The 18413-nt window shown below is 41.6% G+C and overlaps 1 protein-coding gene across 4 annotated transcripts in view; it reads left to right on the top strand.

Moving 5' to 3' along the window:
• The window catches only part of SS18 (SS18 subunit of BAF chromatin remodeling complex), a 77138-nt gene extending 59216 nt beyond the window's left edge, over positions 1 to 17922 (top strand). Inside the window, exons 8-11 of one of the 4 annotated variants that reach the window (XM_069731230.1) lie at positions 4562 to 4654; positions 5306 to 5425; positions 14218 to 14351; positions 16869 to 17922. In XM_069731230.1, the coding sequence (XP_069587331.1) occupies positions 4562 to 4654; positions 5306 to 5425; positions 14218 to 14351; positions 16869 to 16895 (374 nt within the window). In that variant the 3' untranslated portion in view covers positions 16896 to 17922. The remainder of the gene's footprint in view (positions 1 to 4561; positions 4655 to 5305; positions 5426 to 14217; positions 14352 to 16868) is intronic. The other 3 variants (XM_069731231.1, XM_069731233.1, XM_069731232.1) reach the window with 3 other exon arrangements.
• Positions 17923 to 18413: the final 491 nt, after the last annotated feature.

The raw sequence follows: 18413 nt of genomic DNA, 5'->3' as shown, positions 1-18413 counted from the left end.
CACATAGCCTCGACGGGTCCATCAGAAAAACGGGCCCAGTGCGCCCGTTTTTTACAATCTGCATAGGATCCGTCATTTCAACATTTTGACGGATCCTGTGCAGATTGTAAAAACGGAAGTGTGAACGAGGCCTAAGAGAAACTACCGCAATCGCTCACACTTAAAATCTGTGCCACTGACCCCACCCCACCTGCTTCCTCTCTCTGGATCACTTCGAAATGCTTGCTCCATCTGCAACAAGATCCACATGATTCACGATTTCTTTATTTCCCGCAACCTTTCCTTCCTGGCCCTCACTGAGACCTGGCTGACGCCCCCTGACACGGCCTCCCCTGCTGCACTGAGTTACGGTGGCCTCCACTTTACCCACACTCCTCCTTCTGGCAACAGACAAGGCGGAGGAGTGGGTTTCCTTATTTCTAAAAACTTTCACTTTCTCTCTGCTGACATCCCCACCATCATCATGGGCGACGGAATCTGTCACCTACTTTTTCGTATATAAGCTGATGCCACCGCCATCAGGGGCTTATCTACAGCATTCTGTAATGTAGGTGGTCCGGTCCGATGGGCGTCGAGGGTTTGAATACGGCGCCTCCCATCATCATGAGATGATGTTCTCTTCCTTGCTTCCTGTCGCGGCTCCTGCTCAGGCGGACTTTATCTGCCCTGTTGAGGGCAGCGTAAAGTACTAGAGTGCGCAGGCGCTGGGCTTCACGGACCTTTCCCAGCGCCTGTGACCCAACTGCTATGCCCAGCTATCGCCCCATATCACTGCTCCGGTTTGCTTCCAAACTCCTTGCGCAGCATGTCCATGCTCAACTTTCCTCCCACCTCTCATCTAACGCTCTCCTTGACAACCTCCAATCTGGGGTCCGCCCCCACCACTCCACCAAAACTGCCCTGACCAAAAATTACTAATGACTTACTCACAGCCAAAGCTAACAGACAGTTCTCTATCCTCCTCCTTCTTGACCTGTCCTCTGCCTTCGACACAGTCGACCACTGCCTACTGCTACAGATTCTTTCTTCCCTTGGCATCAAAGACCTTGCCCTGTCCTGGATTGCAAAAAAGAAAAGGAAAAGGGAAGGCACCACCCTCCACATTAAGACCTTCGAGTCCTATGCACATTGAGTGCTTTCAAATCAGCAGTTCCGATTCCACCTCAAGCCGCCGGGTGCTCCTCCAGAAAATCACATGAAAATCAACTTGTGGCAAAGAAAAAGAAAGGAGGGCACTCACCGGTCAGAAGCGTGACTTGACTTTATTAGAAATCCATTAAAATTTTCATGGCTGGGAGAGTGAACAAGGAGCTCATGTGAGCAGAGTAACGACGACAGCTGTTTCGCGCACTCTCTGCGCTTCCCAAAGATGGGATAAACCACAGTTAATTTTATGTTTTAAGGGATGAGGGGCAATCACATTCACACAAAGCCCTGTTGGTTTGGATTTGTTTTTCCCTTAATTAAAAAAACCCCCCTTCATTTGAAAACTACATTTTGTGCTTACTTTTGTTATCTTTGTCTAATATTTAAATTTGTTTCTCGATCTGAAATATTGAAGTGTGACAAACATGCAAAACAATGGGAAATCAGGAAGGAGGCAAACACTTTCTCACACTTGAATGACCAGCAAGTCATTTATACATAAAAATTAATATTTGCTTTTTTAGCGCTTTCAGATTCTGCAGCCGAATCGTCGTTTTCACATTTCCTTAAAGTAGCTTTCTCACAATAGACGCTTGTTACCTATTGTTCACACTTTAAAGGGAACCTGTCACCCCGAAAATCGCGGGTGAGGTAATCCCACCGGCATCAGGGGCTTATCTGCAGCATTCTGTAATGCTGTAGATAAGCCCCCGATGTTACCTGAAAAAGGAGAAAAAGACGTTAGATTATACTCACCCAGGGGCGGTCCCGCTGCTGGTCCGGTCGGATGGGCGTCTCCGGTCCGCTGCGGCGCCTCCTATCTTCTTTCCATGACGTCCTCTTCTGATCTTCAGCCACGGCTCCGGCGCAGGCGTACTTTGCTCTGCCCTGTTGAGGGCAGACAAAGTACTGCAGTGCGCAGGCGCCGGGCCTCTGACCTTTCCGGCGCCTGCGCACTGCAGTACTATCCTCTGCCCTCAAGAGGGCAGAGCAAAGTACGCCTGCGCCGGAGCCGTGGCTGAAGATCAGAAGAGGACGTCATGGAAAGAAGATAGGAGGCGCCGGAGCGGACCGGAGACGCCCATCCGACCTGACCAGCAGCGGGACCGCCCCTGGGTGAGTATAATCTAACGTCTTTTTCTCCTTTTTCAGGTAACATCGGGGGCTTATCTGCAGCATTACAGAATGCTGCAGATAAGCCCCTGATGCCGGTGGGATTACCTCACCCGCGATTTTCGGGGTGACAGGTTCCCTTTAAGTATTTGGTCAGCATTTTACATCCGTATTTGTAAGCCTTAATTAGAGGAAAGGTATATTACAAACATGTCACCACTTCTGCATTTTTCACTCACTCCTGGTTTTAGCTTATAAATACTTAGGTAAAAAAAAAAAATGGAGAAATTCTGAACGTGTGAGCATGGCTTTCTACGCAGGGTAACTTGTGATATTCACCTTCTCTACTATTTGCCATCTATTATAAAATTGTCTCCAGTTATAGGTCTTGTTCTTCATATGTTCAGTGGTTTTTCTAAAGTCTATCTAATTTATGGTGGAGTACTAATAGTTTTCACCGTTCCTGGAATCTAAACTTTGTCTTGGCAGATACCTAAGTAACAAAGCTTTCACAAAGGAATTTTCTAGGTGATTCCCATTCTTTTTTTGCCAGGAATTATGGATGCAGGTCACAGGTAATTGTAGTAATTATTTGCAGTGACTGATATTTGGCAATTCCAATCTTACTCAGTTCACAAACAGTAGACACATTGTCAGTTTTCGGTTGGGGTATGAGAGCGCATGAAACATCATCCGAGTTTCATCCAGATCCTTAAAGATCGCATGCTATGCAGATGTTCTCTTTATGGGATCTTCTTTTTTCTTTACTCAGGCGTGCAGTTTATGTAAGACAAAACTATCTGAACTTCCTAAATGAACACATCTGTATTATATGCTCATCTAAATAAAGCCTTAGTCCTATGTTCTCAGTCTGCAGACAGACAGCAATGACCAGATGGTCTGCAGGTCTCCGGGACAAAACTTACAGGCTTAGGCTACTTTCACACTAGCGTTTTCTGCAATCCGTCACAATGCGTCGTTTTGCAGAAAAAACGCATCCTGCAAAAGTGCTTGTAGGATGCGTTTTTTCTCCATAGACTTGTATTGACGACGCATTGCAACGGATTGCCACACTTCGCATCCGTCGTGCGACGGATGCGTCGTGCTTTGGCGGACCGTCGGGAGCAAAAAACGCTATCCGCTGCCTCCGTTGTGCAGTGTGTTAAACGCTAGCGTCGGAATCTCTGCCCGATGCATCGCGACGGGGAGATTCCGACGCTAATGTGAAAGTAGCCTTATTTATATCTGAGGCTGTAATTTTCCATAAGGAGACCTGCAGTCCGTCTGGGCATTGCTGCCTGTCTTAAAGAGACGCCTTAAGGTTCAGTCCAGAAGCCTGTATGTTGTGATCTGTATACAAACACATAGTTATAGAAGGACGTGCTCCTCTGAATTGGAAGGACGAGACACTCAGAACAGCTCACTTGCTGGCAGACTATCCAGACCTTCTCTGACCACGTATAACATTGACAAATTAGCAACTGATGAATGGGCATCATTCTACTTTAGTCTGCCCGACTGTACCAATCCCCATTGGACCCACCTTGAACCACTTAATAGTTTTCTTTTATGATCTAACATAGTTTTTTTATGCAGTTATTATTTCTGATGCTCTTATTCTATTTTCATACATTTTGTCTTCAATTTCAAGTTTGGTGTTGATCACATTAGGGATCCACATCAAAGCGTTGATTCATCACTTTTTTCCCTGCATGGGGCAGTTTTTAAAACCTGGTTAGGGAATGAAAAATCCTCGCTATATAAACAGCACTGCGGATTTCCCATTGACATTAGCAGGATATGTCTTCAGAGTGTGTTTGATGTAGTTTTTAATGTGAATTTTGGAGCGAATCTGCCCCAGTTGTCAAAATAACTCTGTAATGGCTCCATAGTCTGCAAAGTTGCTAACATATTTCGCCATCTTGTGGGTGCAGTCATACACTATAGCAAACCTAGAAGAGTTGCTTGCCAGATATTTAACCATTGTAAAATGCTCTAACGTTGAAATTCCGACATGTTTTCTCTATATATAATGGATATAATGTGTGCATTTTCATGATGGGTTTTTATTACAAATGCATCTAAAGAATGTGACAATGGGCAGATCCTGAGACTCCTAACCTGTCGGATGTGTAGTGATTGCTGGATAGTCGGGGAGCGCTGTCCAACTCTTTTATGTGCTGCATACTACTGTATACTTTCTTATATGTGACATATAAGCTGAAATAAGTAGAGCTACTTATATGCATCTCCAGCATAAGGCCATTAACGTTTCTTCCTGTTTCTTGTCGAATTGATGTAGGTCATAATGATTACGGTTATCAGCAACCGTCGTATCCTGAACAAGGCTACGATAGGCCTTACGAGGATTCCTCACAACATTACTACGAAGGAGGTATCTATATACCTTCACACACACTCTCACATACATACCAATCCTATTTCCGTTTGCAAATCCCGGAATGAGGGTATTGTCACAATGTCCATATTAAGCTTTAATAGAATTAGTGCTGGCTTATTTTTATTTATTTTTTTTATTACTCCTATACAATAAAGCTAGGCACCCGCTCCCACCCACTCAATAATTGTTCACAACCCCCCTACTGACCATACATGACTAAAACATGTTAATTCTCTCTGCTAAATGAACCTAACCCAACAAAACCATTGATATTTCAGCTCTATTTTCATGCACACATAATGTTTGTAGGATCCAGCTTTCTGATCTCGTCTAGCTAGTCTGTTCTCTTTCAGCTGTCTCTTAATTTTCCTTTTCTTTGCTCCTCCGATCACGGCCACAATACTGTGATACTTCTCCGACAAAAATGCCGCAGTCCAGACTTGCAAAACTAGCTTTATTACGTTTGTGGGCAGACTTCCCTATGTTTGTTTTTTTTTGTTTGTTTGGTTTTTTGGCGTGTTGCGTTTTAACTATTAAACATTGGTTTTGTATTTTTGTTTCCTTGTTTGGTGTTGGTTGTGATGGTGTGACACTTTCTGAGGTAAGCATTTTATTAATTTTGTGTGCTTTTAAATTCACATTTAGGGAATACACAGTATGCTCAACAGCAAGAGTCCTATCAGGGACCCCCACAGCAAGGCTACCCACCTCAGCAACAGCAGTACCCAAGCCAGCAAGGTTATCCTGGCCAGCAGCAAGGTTATGGTGAGTACTTTTCAAAGTCGCTTTATCTGACATGACCTGGTCTGCTAACATTCCTTTTACCAGCTAGTGTGTGTGTGATGGACTAGTTAAACTTTACCTTGGACTGTACAGTAGCTTTGACCCTAGAAACTTTACATGATGGCGGCAAATAAAGCTCTTTAAAAATAAAACTGTCTTAGGCATCATTCAAACATGTTAGGCAATTCCTGCATAAGTTTCAGCTGTCAAGCAGCCGCAAGATATGCAGCTGCGGGAAATTGAACATATTATTCAAGTACACTGAAGACACTGGGTTAACCCCGAGCATGCTCAGATAACACCCCTTATCCAAGCACGTTCGCTCATCACCACTGCCTACCATACTATTACAAGGTTATTCTGTCCATTGTTAATTGAGTAGTAGAGTAATGCAGCATTTGATGAGGCATGCCTCAACTTTTTTTCTTTTTTTTCTGTTCAATTCAAATGCATTTGAAAAGCAATTGAAAAATAATAATAACAAATACCTCCATGTCTTCTCTATAGCTGTGTGAATTTGCAGAAAAACCCCACAGAAGTTCTGTAGTTTGCCTCAGTAAGGCTGGGTTCACATTGCGTCAAGGCAGTCCATTAGACGGACTACGTTACACCGCGGCATAAACGCGATGTAACGTAGTCCGTTACGGCCGCCATTGACTGCAATGTCGGACACATCGCTAGCGCACGCCCACAATGGGCGTGCGCTAGGGATGTGCCGTCATTGAGTGACGGACCCGGAGACGCGGGCTGCAGCGTTTCCGGGTCCGTCACTGCTAGCGCAGATAGAGCTAGCAGCTGCTCTATCTGCGCTAGCGCCATTGAACGCCGGCACTTGCGCTAGCAGCAGCCCGTTAGCGTATGTGCTGAACGGGCTGCTGCGAACGCAGTGTGAACTTAGCCTAAGACTCCAAAGCTGTCCCAAGTCATAATACAACCTCACTCTGCAAAATGTTTCATTTTTTTGTCAATACTTAAGATTGTACCAAAAGTGTCAGTCTTTGGCTAACGCAGCAGATCTCTACTTACCCCTGAAAAGAGAGAGAGAGAGAGAGAGAGAGAGAGAGAGAGAGAGAGAGAGAGAGAGAGAGAGAGAGAGAAAAAAAAAAAAAAAAACAAGAACTCCTAAGGAGAGAGAGAGAGAGAGAGAAAAAAAAAAAAAAAAAAACAAGAACTCCTAAGGAGAGAGAGAGAGAGAGAGAGAAAAAAAAAAAAAAAAAAAACAAGAACTCCTAAGGAGAGAGAGAGAGAGAAAAAAAAAAAAAAAAAAACAAGAACTCCTAAGGAGAGAGAGAGAGAGAGAGAAAAAAAAAAAAAAAAAAACAAGAACTCCTAAGGAGAGAGAGAGAGAGAGAGAAAAAAAAAAAAAAAAAAAAACAAGAACTCCTAAGGAGAGAGAGAGAGAGAGAGAAAAAAAAAAAAAAAAAAAGAACTCCTAAGGTGAACATGTGCAAGCTGCACGTGTGTGTGTAAGTATAAAATATCACACAATAAAGAACAAAAATGAAAAAAAATATTGATCCAATAAATACGGTACATTTATTTATGTAAAAACAAAAATAAACCAAAAAGAAAATCTTTGTTATCGCCGAGTATGGAACGACCAAACCTGAAAAAACTGTCTCATTAGTTAACTCCGTCAGTGAACACCATAAAACTTTTGGTCTGTACTGTATGTCTCTGTACTGTATGTCTCTGCTATTCCTGTGATTAACCACATCCCTGCGGCAAGATACCCAATGTTACGTATGTCTCTGCTATTCCTGTGATTAATTGCATCCCTGCTGCAAGGTACCTGATTTCATGTATGTGTCTGCTATTCCTGTGGTTAACCGCATCCTTGCTGCAAGATACACTATTTTATGTATGTCTCTGCTATTCCTGTGGTTAACCGTATTCCTGCTGCAAGATACCAGATTGCATATAGAACCCTGATGTTTCTGTATGTATCTGCTCTCCAGCAGCATCTTTTCCTATTATCCTTGTTTGCATATCTGTTGCTCTGCACACCCTACTGTCATGGCCCTCACCATTCCACTTAAAAGTCCAACTCTGCTGTGTCATCACCTTCAGTCCGTAATGCTCACTCTGACCTATGACTCAGTGAATAAACTATCTACCTCCTTTACATGTAGACTGTATGTTTTCCACTTGATTATTTAGAACACCCTTAGCCGGTCAGGATTGTATTAATGGCAGTGATTTACATTCCCACATAGCAGACCCTCCTATATCCTCACTTTCCGGTCCTGTGGTTTCAATCCTTCCTATGATTTTCAGAGTGAGAAGAACAATTCCCACGTCCAGGCAGAGACATTTTGGAATGATCCGTCCTGTACTGAGCCACATCACAACATTTCTTGGGTGTTTGACTCTCTGGATGAACCGTAGAACGGAAAGTCTAGAAGCGTTGGCGCCATAGTCACTGGTGATTATATCAAGTCTCAGGTTGGGTAATTCGAGATACCTTGGGTGAAGGTGTTAGAGGAACGCTTGAATTAAGGCGATACGTCACTAATAATCATTTCACAGGGGCAAAATGTACTAATCCCCAACCAGAAATGTTCTCTTGTTCTTCGAGCCAGGATAATGTAATCCGCAGCTTGGGTGGATGGAGACAGTGTTCCCTCAGTTGTAGAAGGAAATGTTTTCCATAGAGCGGTATTAGCAGAAGCGACCATCCCAATGGGACCATCGGAATTACCGCATCTGTCCTGCAAGCATTTATACTTGTCATAAATCTAACACTTGGTATTCAAGAAACATACTGTATTCAGCCTAAAGTCCCCAGGACTCCTTGTATGAGGGCATCTTTTAGACGTGGTTGGTGGCATATGGACCCACTAAGAAGCTCCTGATCCAAGGATAGAGAGGACACACGATGTAGGTGGCACCCATCTGTCACTGAGCCATGTTGGGCAAGTGAAGCACCAAGAGGACACCCATAAAGGTGCATGTATTCACCTAAAAGACTATCTTGAATAAGCGTGTGCTCAGAGGGAAGGTTTGGAGGGCATATTCGAGATGTTCTAATGGAATGGACCAACTAAACAGCCCCTAATGAGGATTAAAATCACACCCTGTGGAAATAGCTAACCTAAATCTGTTACCGAACCTATTGCCCAATGAAGGCACAAAGAGTGCACCCATAGAGGTACCACCCTGCCCCAAAATACTATGCTGAAACTTTTTAGAACAAGACTTTGTGCTAGTAATTTACTAGACTTTTTTCTAGAGGAAGGCTAGTGGTAGCATAAGGACCCACTAAAAAGCCTCTGATATGAGGATCAAAGTTACACTCTATGAAAATAGCACATCAACCAATCTGTCGCTGCGCCATCTTGGCCAGTCAAGGCGCCAGAAGAGCCACCATGCCTTCACTGTCTCAGATTATTTTGAAGCAGGAATTGTCTAGAAGAATGTTATGGGATAGTGGTCTTCAAGATAATGGTGTCTTCAACATGTTCTACAATTACACTGCCCTGACATCACACCACCTATATGTCATTGGACAGTCTACCGCCTCACCAACACCGGAGCTACCGCCTCACCAACACTGGAGCTCCTGCAACCCTCAACCTACTGTCTCCTTCCCCATAATCCTGTAGAATGTAAGCCCGCAAGGGCAAGGTCCTCGCCCCTCTGTATCAGTCTGTCATTGTTAGTTTGTTTACTGTATGTGATATTTGTAACTTGTATGTAACCCCTTCTCATGTACAGCACCATGGAATCAATGGTGCTATATAAAGAAATAATAATAAAAAATAATAATAATAAAATGCGATCAAAAATATGCGTGTAAATAAAAACGTCATATTGTCCCACAAAAAGCAAGCCGCCATACAATTCTGTCAGCGGAAAAATAAAAAAGTTATGGCTCTCAGAATAAAGCAATGCAAAAATATTTTTTTCTATGAAAGTTTGTATTGTGTAAAAGCGTCAAAACGCTGTAATTGTACTGACCCGAAAAATATAGCAGAGTTATTAATTTTACCGCAGGCATAAACCCCCCACAATCCCTCAAAAAAAAAAAACAACAAATTCCTGAATTGCTGGTTTTTGTTCATTCTGCCTCTCAAAAATCGGAATAGAAATCAATAAAAGAATATGTGCTTGAAAATAGTACCTATAAGAACGTCAGTTCGTCCTATAAGAAAGTCAGTTCGTCCCATAAAAAAACAAGCCCTCATATGATTGTCATTCGAAATATGGAAAAATTATAGCTATATAAATATGGGGATGTGCAATAAAAAGCATATTTTAGTGTTTGATAGCAGCCAAACATAAAGAAACATAATATAAACCTGGTATTGCTGTAATGGCACAGACCCAAAAAATAAAGTCGCCTTCTCATACTGCATGAGGAGCAACGTAAAAAATAAATAAAACCAATTCTTCACCTTCTGTTCATTTGTTAATTCTGCCTCCCAAAGGTCACAGTAAGGCTCGGCTCACATTTATCCTGCACTCTACGCTGAACTCTTACACTTAGATTTCCATGTAAATCTCTGGAAGGCATGATTCAGACAGAACCACCGGTGGACAGAATCCCTAGATTGTGAGCCTTCGCGGGCAGGGTCCTCTCTCCTCCTGTACCAGTCGTGACTTGTATTGTTTAAGATTATTGTACTTGTTTTTATTATGTATACCCCTCCTCACATGTAAAGCGCCATGAAATAAATCGCGCTATAATAATAAATAATAATAATAATATAATGAGGCAGATGGAGGCACTGTGGACACCATCTGACCTGTGATCCGGCGATATCTCTTTTTAGGCATGCATAAAAGCTCAGTCCGCCACTGTGTTGTGCACATCTTAAAGGAAAAAAAAAGGACAACGTTGAACAGAGGCCAAACGAAGTTCAGAGTAACGCTGCTGCCTCATTATAGTCAGTGGCTACTTCTGGGGTTTCATTTGAATCATGTCACTCGGCAATTTTGATGGAAACCCCAATAAAAATGCAGATTGTAGAGTGCTGGATAAATGTGATCCAAACGTTATGTAAAATGTTCCCAATAAAAGCTTCAACTCAATTCACAAGCAAAGCAAGTCTCCACTCGGGTCTGTAATTTATTAACGGAAATTTGGTAGGATTCCATATTACTAGTAGTACAAAGGCTCTGGAAAGTGCTATGGCTCCTTGCCCCGCAAAAGTAATTCAGCAAATTCTGCGCTCCCATATCCAAATGCCCCCCTTCCTTTTTAACCCCACATTGGGCCTAAACCACATTTAGCTTCCACATGTTTAACATTTCTGTAGCGATGACAGCCCGCCTAATTTACAGGTGCATGTCTCCAGAAGCATGAGCTGGGCACTACAACGAACTGGTCACTATAATGTACAGGTCAGTTCAATGGCAGTTTGCAATTTTCACACAGCAACATCCACTACTGCTTGTTTCTGGAAAACACCCATGGAGTCAAAATAGTCACTACACCTGTAGATAAATTCCCAAAGGGGTATCATTTCCAAACCGGGGTCACTTTAGGGGGGATTCTGCTCTTCCTGCATGTAGGGGCTCTGTATATGGAGTGCCCAAACTATTCCAGGAAGCAAATAATGCTCCGAGTCTCGGTGTTTGTAAAATAGGGTCACTTATGGGGGAGGGAGGGGGTTCTGCTGTTTTGGCACCTCAGGGGCTATACCAATGTGACATTGCACCCTCAAACTACTTCTTCCTTTTGAGCAATGCACTGGGCCTCAAAAGTAGTTTTCAACCACGTTTTGGATTTCTGTGTATTCAGAGAAATTGCACAACAAATTTTGGGGTCCTTTCTCTACTGCTGATATACTTGTGAAAATGAAAACATTTGGGGCTAAAACAACAATTTTGTGGGATTTTTTTTTTTTTTCATGTTTACAGATCATTGTAAAATTCTGAAGCACCTGTGGGTTCAAGGTGCTTCTCACACATCTAGATAAATTCCTTGAGGACTCTAGCTTCCAAAATGGGGTCACTTATGGGGGGGGGTTACCACTGTTCAGGAACACGCGGGGCTCTCCAAATGCGACATGACACCCGCAGAACATTCCATCAAAATCCCCCACATGCTGAGTATCTTCATACTCAGGAGAAATTGCACAAATAATTTTGGGATTCATTTTTTCTTGTTACCCTTGTGAAAATAAAAAAAATGGGTGTAAAGTAAAAAAAATTTGTGAAAAAAGGTTAAATGTTATTTTTTTGTCCTTCCACATTTCTTCAGTTCCTGTGAAGAGCCTGAAGGGTTAATAAACTTCTTGAATGTGAGTTTGAGCCCCTTGAGGAGAGCAGTTTTTAGAATGGTGTCACTTTGGGGTATTTTCTGTCATATAGGGCCCTCAAAGTCACTTCAAATGTGATGTGGTCCCTTAAAAAAAAAAAGTTTTTGTAAATTTTGCTGAAAAAAATTGAGAATTCGCGGATCCACTTTTAACCCTTGAAACTTCCTAAATACAACAAAAAAAAATTGTTTAAAAAAATTATGCTGATGTAAAATAGACATTTGGGAAATGTTAGTTCTTAACTATTTTGTAGGGTATGAAAATTAAAACGGTTTGAAAAAAGGCGCATTGAACAAATTTTTACCACTATCCCGATGTACAATATGTCATGAGAAAACCATTTCGGAATCACTAGGATCTGTTGAAACATTCCAGAATTATTACCTCAAATTTGAAAAAATTGGCCTGGTCAAGAAGGTGAAAACTGTCTTCGGCGTGAAGGGGTGAAAGCAGCCAGTGACCGAGCCACTGAGAGACTGAAAGGTTCTTCCCCAGCTGCTCCCTGATAGTGACTGACAGGTGCTTGTAGGGAGAAATCTACCCCCTTCTACCTGTAGCTGTGCTTCCAGTAGTTCTTTTAATGCCATTTTCCTGCAGATTCGTCCTATATCTTCAGGCAAATTTCAGGAGGTGACCCGTTCCCTTTAAATTACGATTTCTGGGAGAAGAGCATCTCTGACTCCTGACGCATTACATGGGTTTTCCCACCAACAAAGTTAATTTTAATCAATAGATCTTGGAATAATAAGTTCCACAATGGAATGTATTTAAAGAGAACCTGTCACCTGAATTTGGCGGGAGAGGTTTTCGGTCATATGGGCGGAGTTTTCAGGTGTTTGATTCACCCTTTCCTTACCCGTTGGCTGCATGCTGGCCGCAATATTGGATGGAAGTTCATTCTCTGTCCTCCGTAGTACACGCCTGCGCAAGGCCAGCATGCAGCCAGCGGGTGAGGAAAGGGTGAATCAAACACCTGAAAACTCCGCCCATATGACCGAAAACCGGTCCCGCCAAATTCAGGTGACAGGTTCCCTTTAAATAAAATGTTCCTGTGCTGAGATAATCCTATAAATGTCCCTGCTGTGTACTGTGTAATGACTGTGTCTGACCATACAGGAACATGGTCTGATCATAGCACAGCTCCTGGGCGGGGGAGGATGCAAAAGAGAGTATATAAATATTACATCACATGATCTTAAATTATTCTTTCTTTAAGGTAAAACATTTTTTTTTTTAATAACTGGCAGGGAAATGCTTTACCTCACAAAAGGAATCAGCCGAGATCATGTCCCTGTACGGTCACACAGCTATTACACAGCAGGGACACATTTTATAAGATTATCTCGGCACAGGAACATTTTTGTTTTTTCAACCTATCCAATTCTGAAAATTATTATTCCAAGATGTATTGATTAAAATCAATTTTAAAATGAACTTTGTTCATGGGGAAACCTTTGTAAGAGTACCATCACGTTGCCTAGTGTTCACAAAGTTATTCACATGCTCTTATGTGGGAAAAAAATTGCAAAGTGCTTGTTAAACCTCCCTTCCAAACTTAGCAATTTATTTACCTTTATCAAAAACAGATGATTTTTCTTTTCTATCTACAGCCTGTTGCCCAGGTTCCCAGCCACTGCTGCAGTTTAGTGGCGGTGGCTGAACATGTGCAATAGAGCTTGTAAATACTGCTTTAGGCTATGTGCACACGTTCAGGATTTCTTGCAGAAAATTCCTGAGAATTCCGGACATTTTCTGCAAGAAATCCGCAAGAAAACCGCATGCGTTTTTGCCGCGGTTTTGACGCGTTTTTGCCGCGGTTTTTTCCGGACACTTCCCAATGCATTTTGGAGTGGGAAATCCGCAAAAAAAAAAACAACGGAAAATTAATGAACATGCTGCGTTTTTTGCCGCGATGCGTTTTTTTCACGGAAAAAAACGCATCATGTGCACAAAACATGCGGAATTCATTCTAAATGATGGGATGCTTATTGTATGCGTTTTTTTTGCGGTTTTATCGGGAAAAAACGCGAAAAAACCGCAAAGTGTGAACACAGCCTTAGAGTTGGTTGGAGCATGCTGCTGGTTCCTGACCCAGGGTAGCTCTTGGGAATCTGCCAGCATGACTTCACCACCACAAACAGTTTATATGCTCATGTAGATCTTTTCAAGCCAGTCCAGATGAGGCTGAAGCTCTGAAGCCTCTGTCACTCCAGCTCTATTAATTTGCCAAACCTGCTGTACGGATTTTTTGAAGCAATAACAGAAATCTACATGTGGCATCCTCGGGAACAAAGCATGGGGTTTATATTCTATTAATCTGTATTATATAGCTATGGTGCAGAAATTATCAGATCATACAAACTACTCTCCTGCCATAACAGATGACAATTATTTCCGTTTTTAGTTTTCCATCATCAGAACATATGAACGCCATTTTGTGCCTTAGGGTAGACTGTTAATAACTTTGATTTTGTGACACTTGACATTTGTTTTTATGATTCCCTGTAGGTCCATCGCAAAGTGGCCCTGGTCCTCAGTACCCTAATTACACTCAGGGACAAGGACAACAATATGTGTCATACAGACCTTCACAGCCAGGACCCCCACAGCCGCAACAGCAGAGACCTTATGGATATGATCAGGTAAACCTTCCTGCAGTAGAAAAAGAACACACCTCTAGATTCTATTTTTCCCCCAAATATTCGTGTATTTCAATGGTGTATTCAGGAGGCAGAATAAAAAGTGCTGTAAATGATCACATACAGTGGGGCAAAAAAGTATTTAGTCAGTCAGCAATAGTGCAAGTTCCACCACTTAAAAAGATGAGAGGCGTCTGTAATTTACATCATAGGAAGACCTCAACTATGGGAGACAAACTGAGAAAAAAAAATCCAGAAAATCACATTGTCTGTTTTTTTAACATTTTATTTGCATATTATGGTGGAAAATAAGTATTTGGTCAGAAACAAAATTTCATCTCAATACTTTGTAATATATCCTTTGTTGGCAATGACAGAGGCCAAATGTTTTCTGTAAGTCTTCACAAGGTTGCCACACACTGTTGTTGGTATGTTGGCCCATTCCTCCATGCAGATCTCCTCTAGAGCAGTGATGTTTTTGGCTTTTCGCTTGGCAACACGGACTTTCAACTCCCTCCAAAGGTTTTCTATAGGGTTGAGATCTGGAGACTGGCTAGGCCACTCCAGGACCTTGAAATGCTTCTTACGAAGCCACTCCTTCGTTGCCCTGGCGGTGTGCTTTGGGTCATTTTCATATTGAAAGACCCAGCCACGTTTCATCTTCAATGCCCTTGCTGATGGAAGGAGGTTTGCACTCAAAATCTCACGATACATGGCCCCATTCATTCTTTCATGTACCCGGATCAGTCGTCCTGGCCCCTTTGCAGAGAAACAGCCCCAAAGCATGATGTTTCCACCACCATGCTTTACAGTAGGTATGGTGTTTGATGGATGCAACTCAGTATTCTTTTTCCTCCAAACACGACAAGTTGTGTTTCTACCAAACAGTTCCAGTTTGGTTTCATCAGACCATAGGACATTCTCCCAAAACTCCTCTGGATCATCCAAATGCTCTCTAGCAAACTTCAGACGGGCCCGGACATGTACTGGCTTAAGCAGTGGGATACGTCTGGCACTGCAGGATCTGAGTCCATGGTGGCGTAGTGTGTTACTTATGGTAGGCCTTGTTACATTGGTCCCAGCTCTCTGCAGTTCATTCACTAGGTCCCCCCGCGTGGTTCTGGGATTTTTGCTCACCGTTCTTGTGATCATTCTGACCCCACGGGGTGGGATTTTGCGTGGAGCCCCAGATCGAGGGAGATTATCAGTGGTCTTGTATGTCTTCCATTTTCTAATTATTGCTCCCACTGTTGATTTCTTCACTCCAAGCTGGTTGGCTATTGCAGATTCAGTCTTCCCAGCCTGGTGCAGGGCTACAATTTTGTTTCTGGTGTCCTTTGACAGCTCTTTGGTCTTGGAGTTTGGAGTCAGACTGTTTGAGGGTGTGCACAGGTGTCTTTTTATACTGATAACAAGTTTAAACAGGTGCCATTACTACAGGTAATGAGTAGAGGAAAGAGGAGACTCTTAAAGAAGAAGTTACAGGTCTGTGAGAGCCAGAAATCTTCATTGTTTGTTTCTGACCAAATACTTATTTTCCACCATAATATGCAAATAAAATGATAAAAAAACAGACAATGTGATTTTCTGGATTTTTTTTTCTCAGTTTGTCTCCCATAGTTGAGGTCTACCTATGATGTAAATTACAGATGACTCTCATCTTTTTAAGTGGTGGAACTTGCACTATTGCTGACTGACTAAATACTTTTTTGCCCCACTGTATGCTAGAGAATTCCTGGGAATATAGAATGTGAAACCCTGCAGATTACCAGATTAGCGGATGTCCGTGAATAGATGGTGTCCGTCACAACTCATTTATCTCTTGTTTTTTGGTATCGATATTCTGCAGAACGCTATAGGGGCTGTCACCAGTGGTCTCGGTGGGATTCAAAATCCTCATCCCAGTACTACACTTTCCCATTCCAAGCCAATTATTTCAGCATGTTTTAGATGAGTTTTTTTTCTCCTTGCCAGGTTACTCCACCACTTTATAATCGGTGAGGTTATAGCCCTCCACTGATCCTGAGAATTACAGTTATCTCTGCTAACAAAAGTGTAGAAATCCAGCTCTGTGGCCTCTTCATCTTCAGTATCATGGGCCTTTTGGAGGTCTGATCCCGCCGTATCATGAACCTAGGAATGCTCCATTTCTTCCAGTAATGGCTCCAATTTAGAGTTTTTCCCTTATTATTTTTTTCATGACCTGAGGTCATATTTCTAGCAAATACCTTAGTCTGTGCTGAGAACCACAATAGTGTCCAGCATAGAGGTGCTCGGTCCCCTTTGTAGGTGGAGAGGTGATGGCAGATATGAATTATTGCCCAAGAGATACAGGGCAGTGACCATGTTGGCTGTCTCGTCATGGGCCGTGGGCTAATGGTGAGAGCTGCACTCATTCCAGTGCTGAGACCTCCATCAATAATCTTAGCTGGTGTTGCCCTCATTGCTCTCCACTAGCCTGTTAGTACAATGGATCATAAATGGCCATCTTTTTGTAATGTATATTTTTTTGTGTTTTAGGGGCAGTATGGAAACTATCAGCAGTAAAGACCTTGTGGATTCCTGTAGCCAGTCAGTGTAGCTGTTGTGGTGTTTCCTTTGGACTGTGGACATCCATCTTCCTTTTGAAGATATTTAACTTCTATCTATCTTTTGCATTTGGGGGAAATTATGTGAATTGCCGGCAGCTTCTATATAGTCCAATCCAAAGGGATTAATCACGGAGAACTGCGGTAATTCACATAATGTACTCTAGGTGGGGATGTTGCATCATACAATCCAGGATATCCATGTAATGCATAGGCATCTGTCAGACCATCAGTCAGTAATGGGAGATTTTTTTTAATAACTTGGGTGATCCCTTTTTTTATTTTTTTCGTTCCAGGTACAGCTGCATACTTAAAGGGGAACTAAATCTCAGAACTTTGTAACATTTGGATACCGCTATGAAATTAAGGAGAGTGAGAATTTTTTTTTTTATATACTGAAATGTGCCCTTCGGTTTGGACACATGAAATGCTCATAAAATGCATCATTTTTTTTCCCTTAAGTTGCAAAAGCTAACACTTTTTTTATTATTATTATTATTTTTAATAAATGAATTTGCAATTATGTCTATACAACTTACAAACGTAATATAGCAGGGATCGCAACATTGGTCTATTGACCAGCAAACAAGTATATTTAAGCAGTAAAGAGCACATGCTGCAATAAATCCTTTCACGTACTAGGTAATTTATGCAATACACATCAACAGATCTTTGATATAAGTTATGATAGGTCATATGTCATTTTTTTTCTTTTTTTATTAGGAAAATAAATCTTCAGATATTTGTATGTTTATTTTACAGAGCAATATTTTCCTGTTTTAAAAACTTAATAAAACACACAACACAATTGAAACTTTAGCTTGGGCAGTATTTTATTTTTTTTCTGTCTTTTTTTATTTTTATTTTTTTCATCTTGTGTGGGAAGAATGGGGGTGGGGGTGAAGGGTTCTGTGCCAAAAGTATATCATTGTACTTACAATGCTATTTAAATGTACTTTACAATAATAAATTATTTGTGACTTGAATTTTGATTTTGTTGTAATGTGTGCGGGATGCGTTTTTTAATTGATGATTTAAGTACATTATGTATTGTAATGTTTTATCAAGGAAAATGGCAAAATGCACAGTAAAATAGTTCCTAATGTTAACTAATCATGTTAAGTATTCTTTGGCTACTAAAATGTAATTTATGTTGTAAAAGATACCACCTAGAACATGGACAATATAAAGTTGGAAAAGCAAAAAAAGTCACCATTTATACATTGTCAATTTTAAGTCCACATTTTGTGCTGATTTGCTGGAGTCTAATCTGTTTCTGATACAAGGCATTCCTATGGTTTCGTTATTTCCTCTTCTTTTTTTTTTTTTAAACATCGATAACTTTTTATTTTTTTTGACGACAGAGCTTGTTTTTTGTGAGCCAAGTTTTACATGACACCCTTCATTCTGTTTTCTTCTGCAGTGCTGCAGCAGCTGAAAAAAATGTAATTCTGGAGTTTTTATTTTAATTTTTTTT

Source organism: Ranitomeya imitator, chromosome 6 (genome assembly GCF_032444005.1).
Source record: "Ranitomeya imitator isolate aRanImi1 chromosome 6, aRanImi1.pri, whole genome shotgun sequence".
Classification (NCBI taxonomy): domain Eukaryota; kingdom Metazoa; phylum Chordata; class Amphibia; order Anura; family Dendrobatidae; genus Ranitomeya; species Ranitomeya imitator.
The sequence above is the reverse complement of the archived record's forward strand: the minus strand, read 5'-3'. Positions and strand labels throughout refer to the sequence as shown.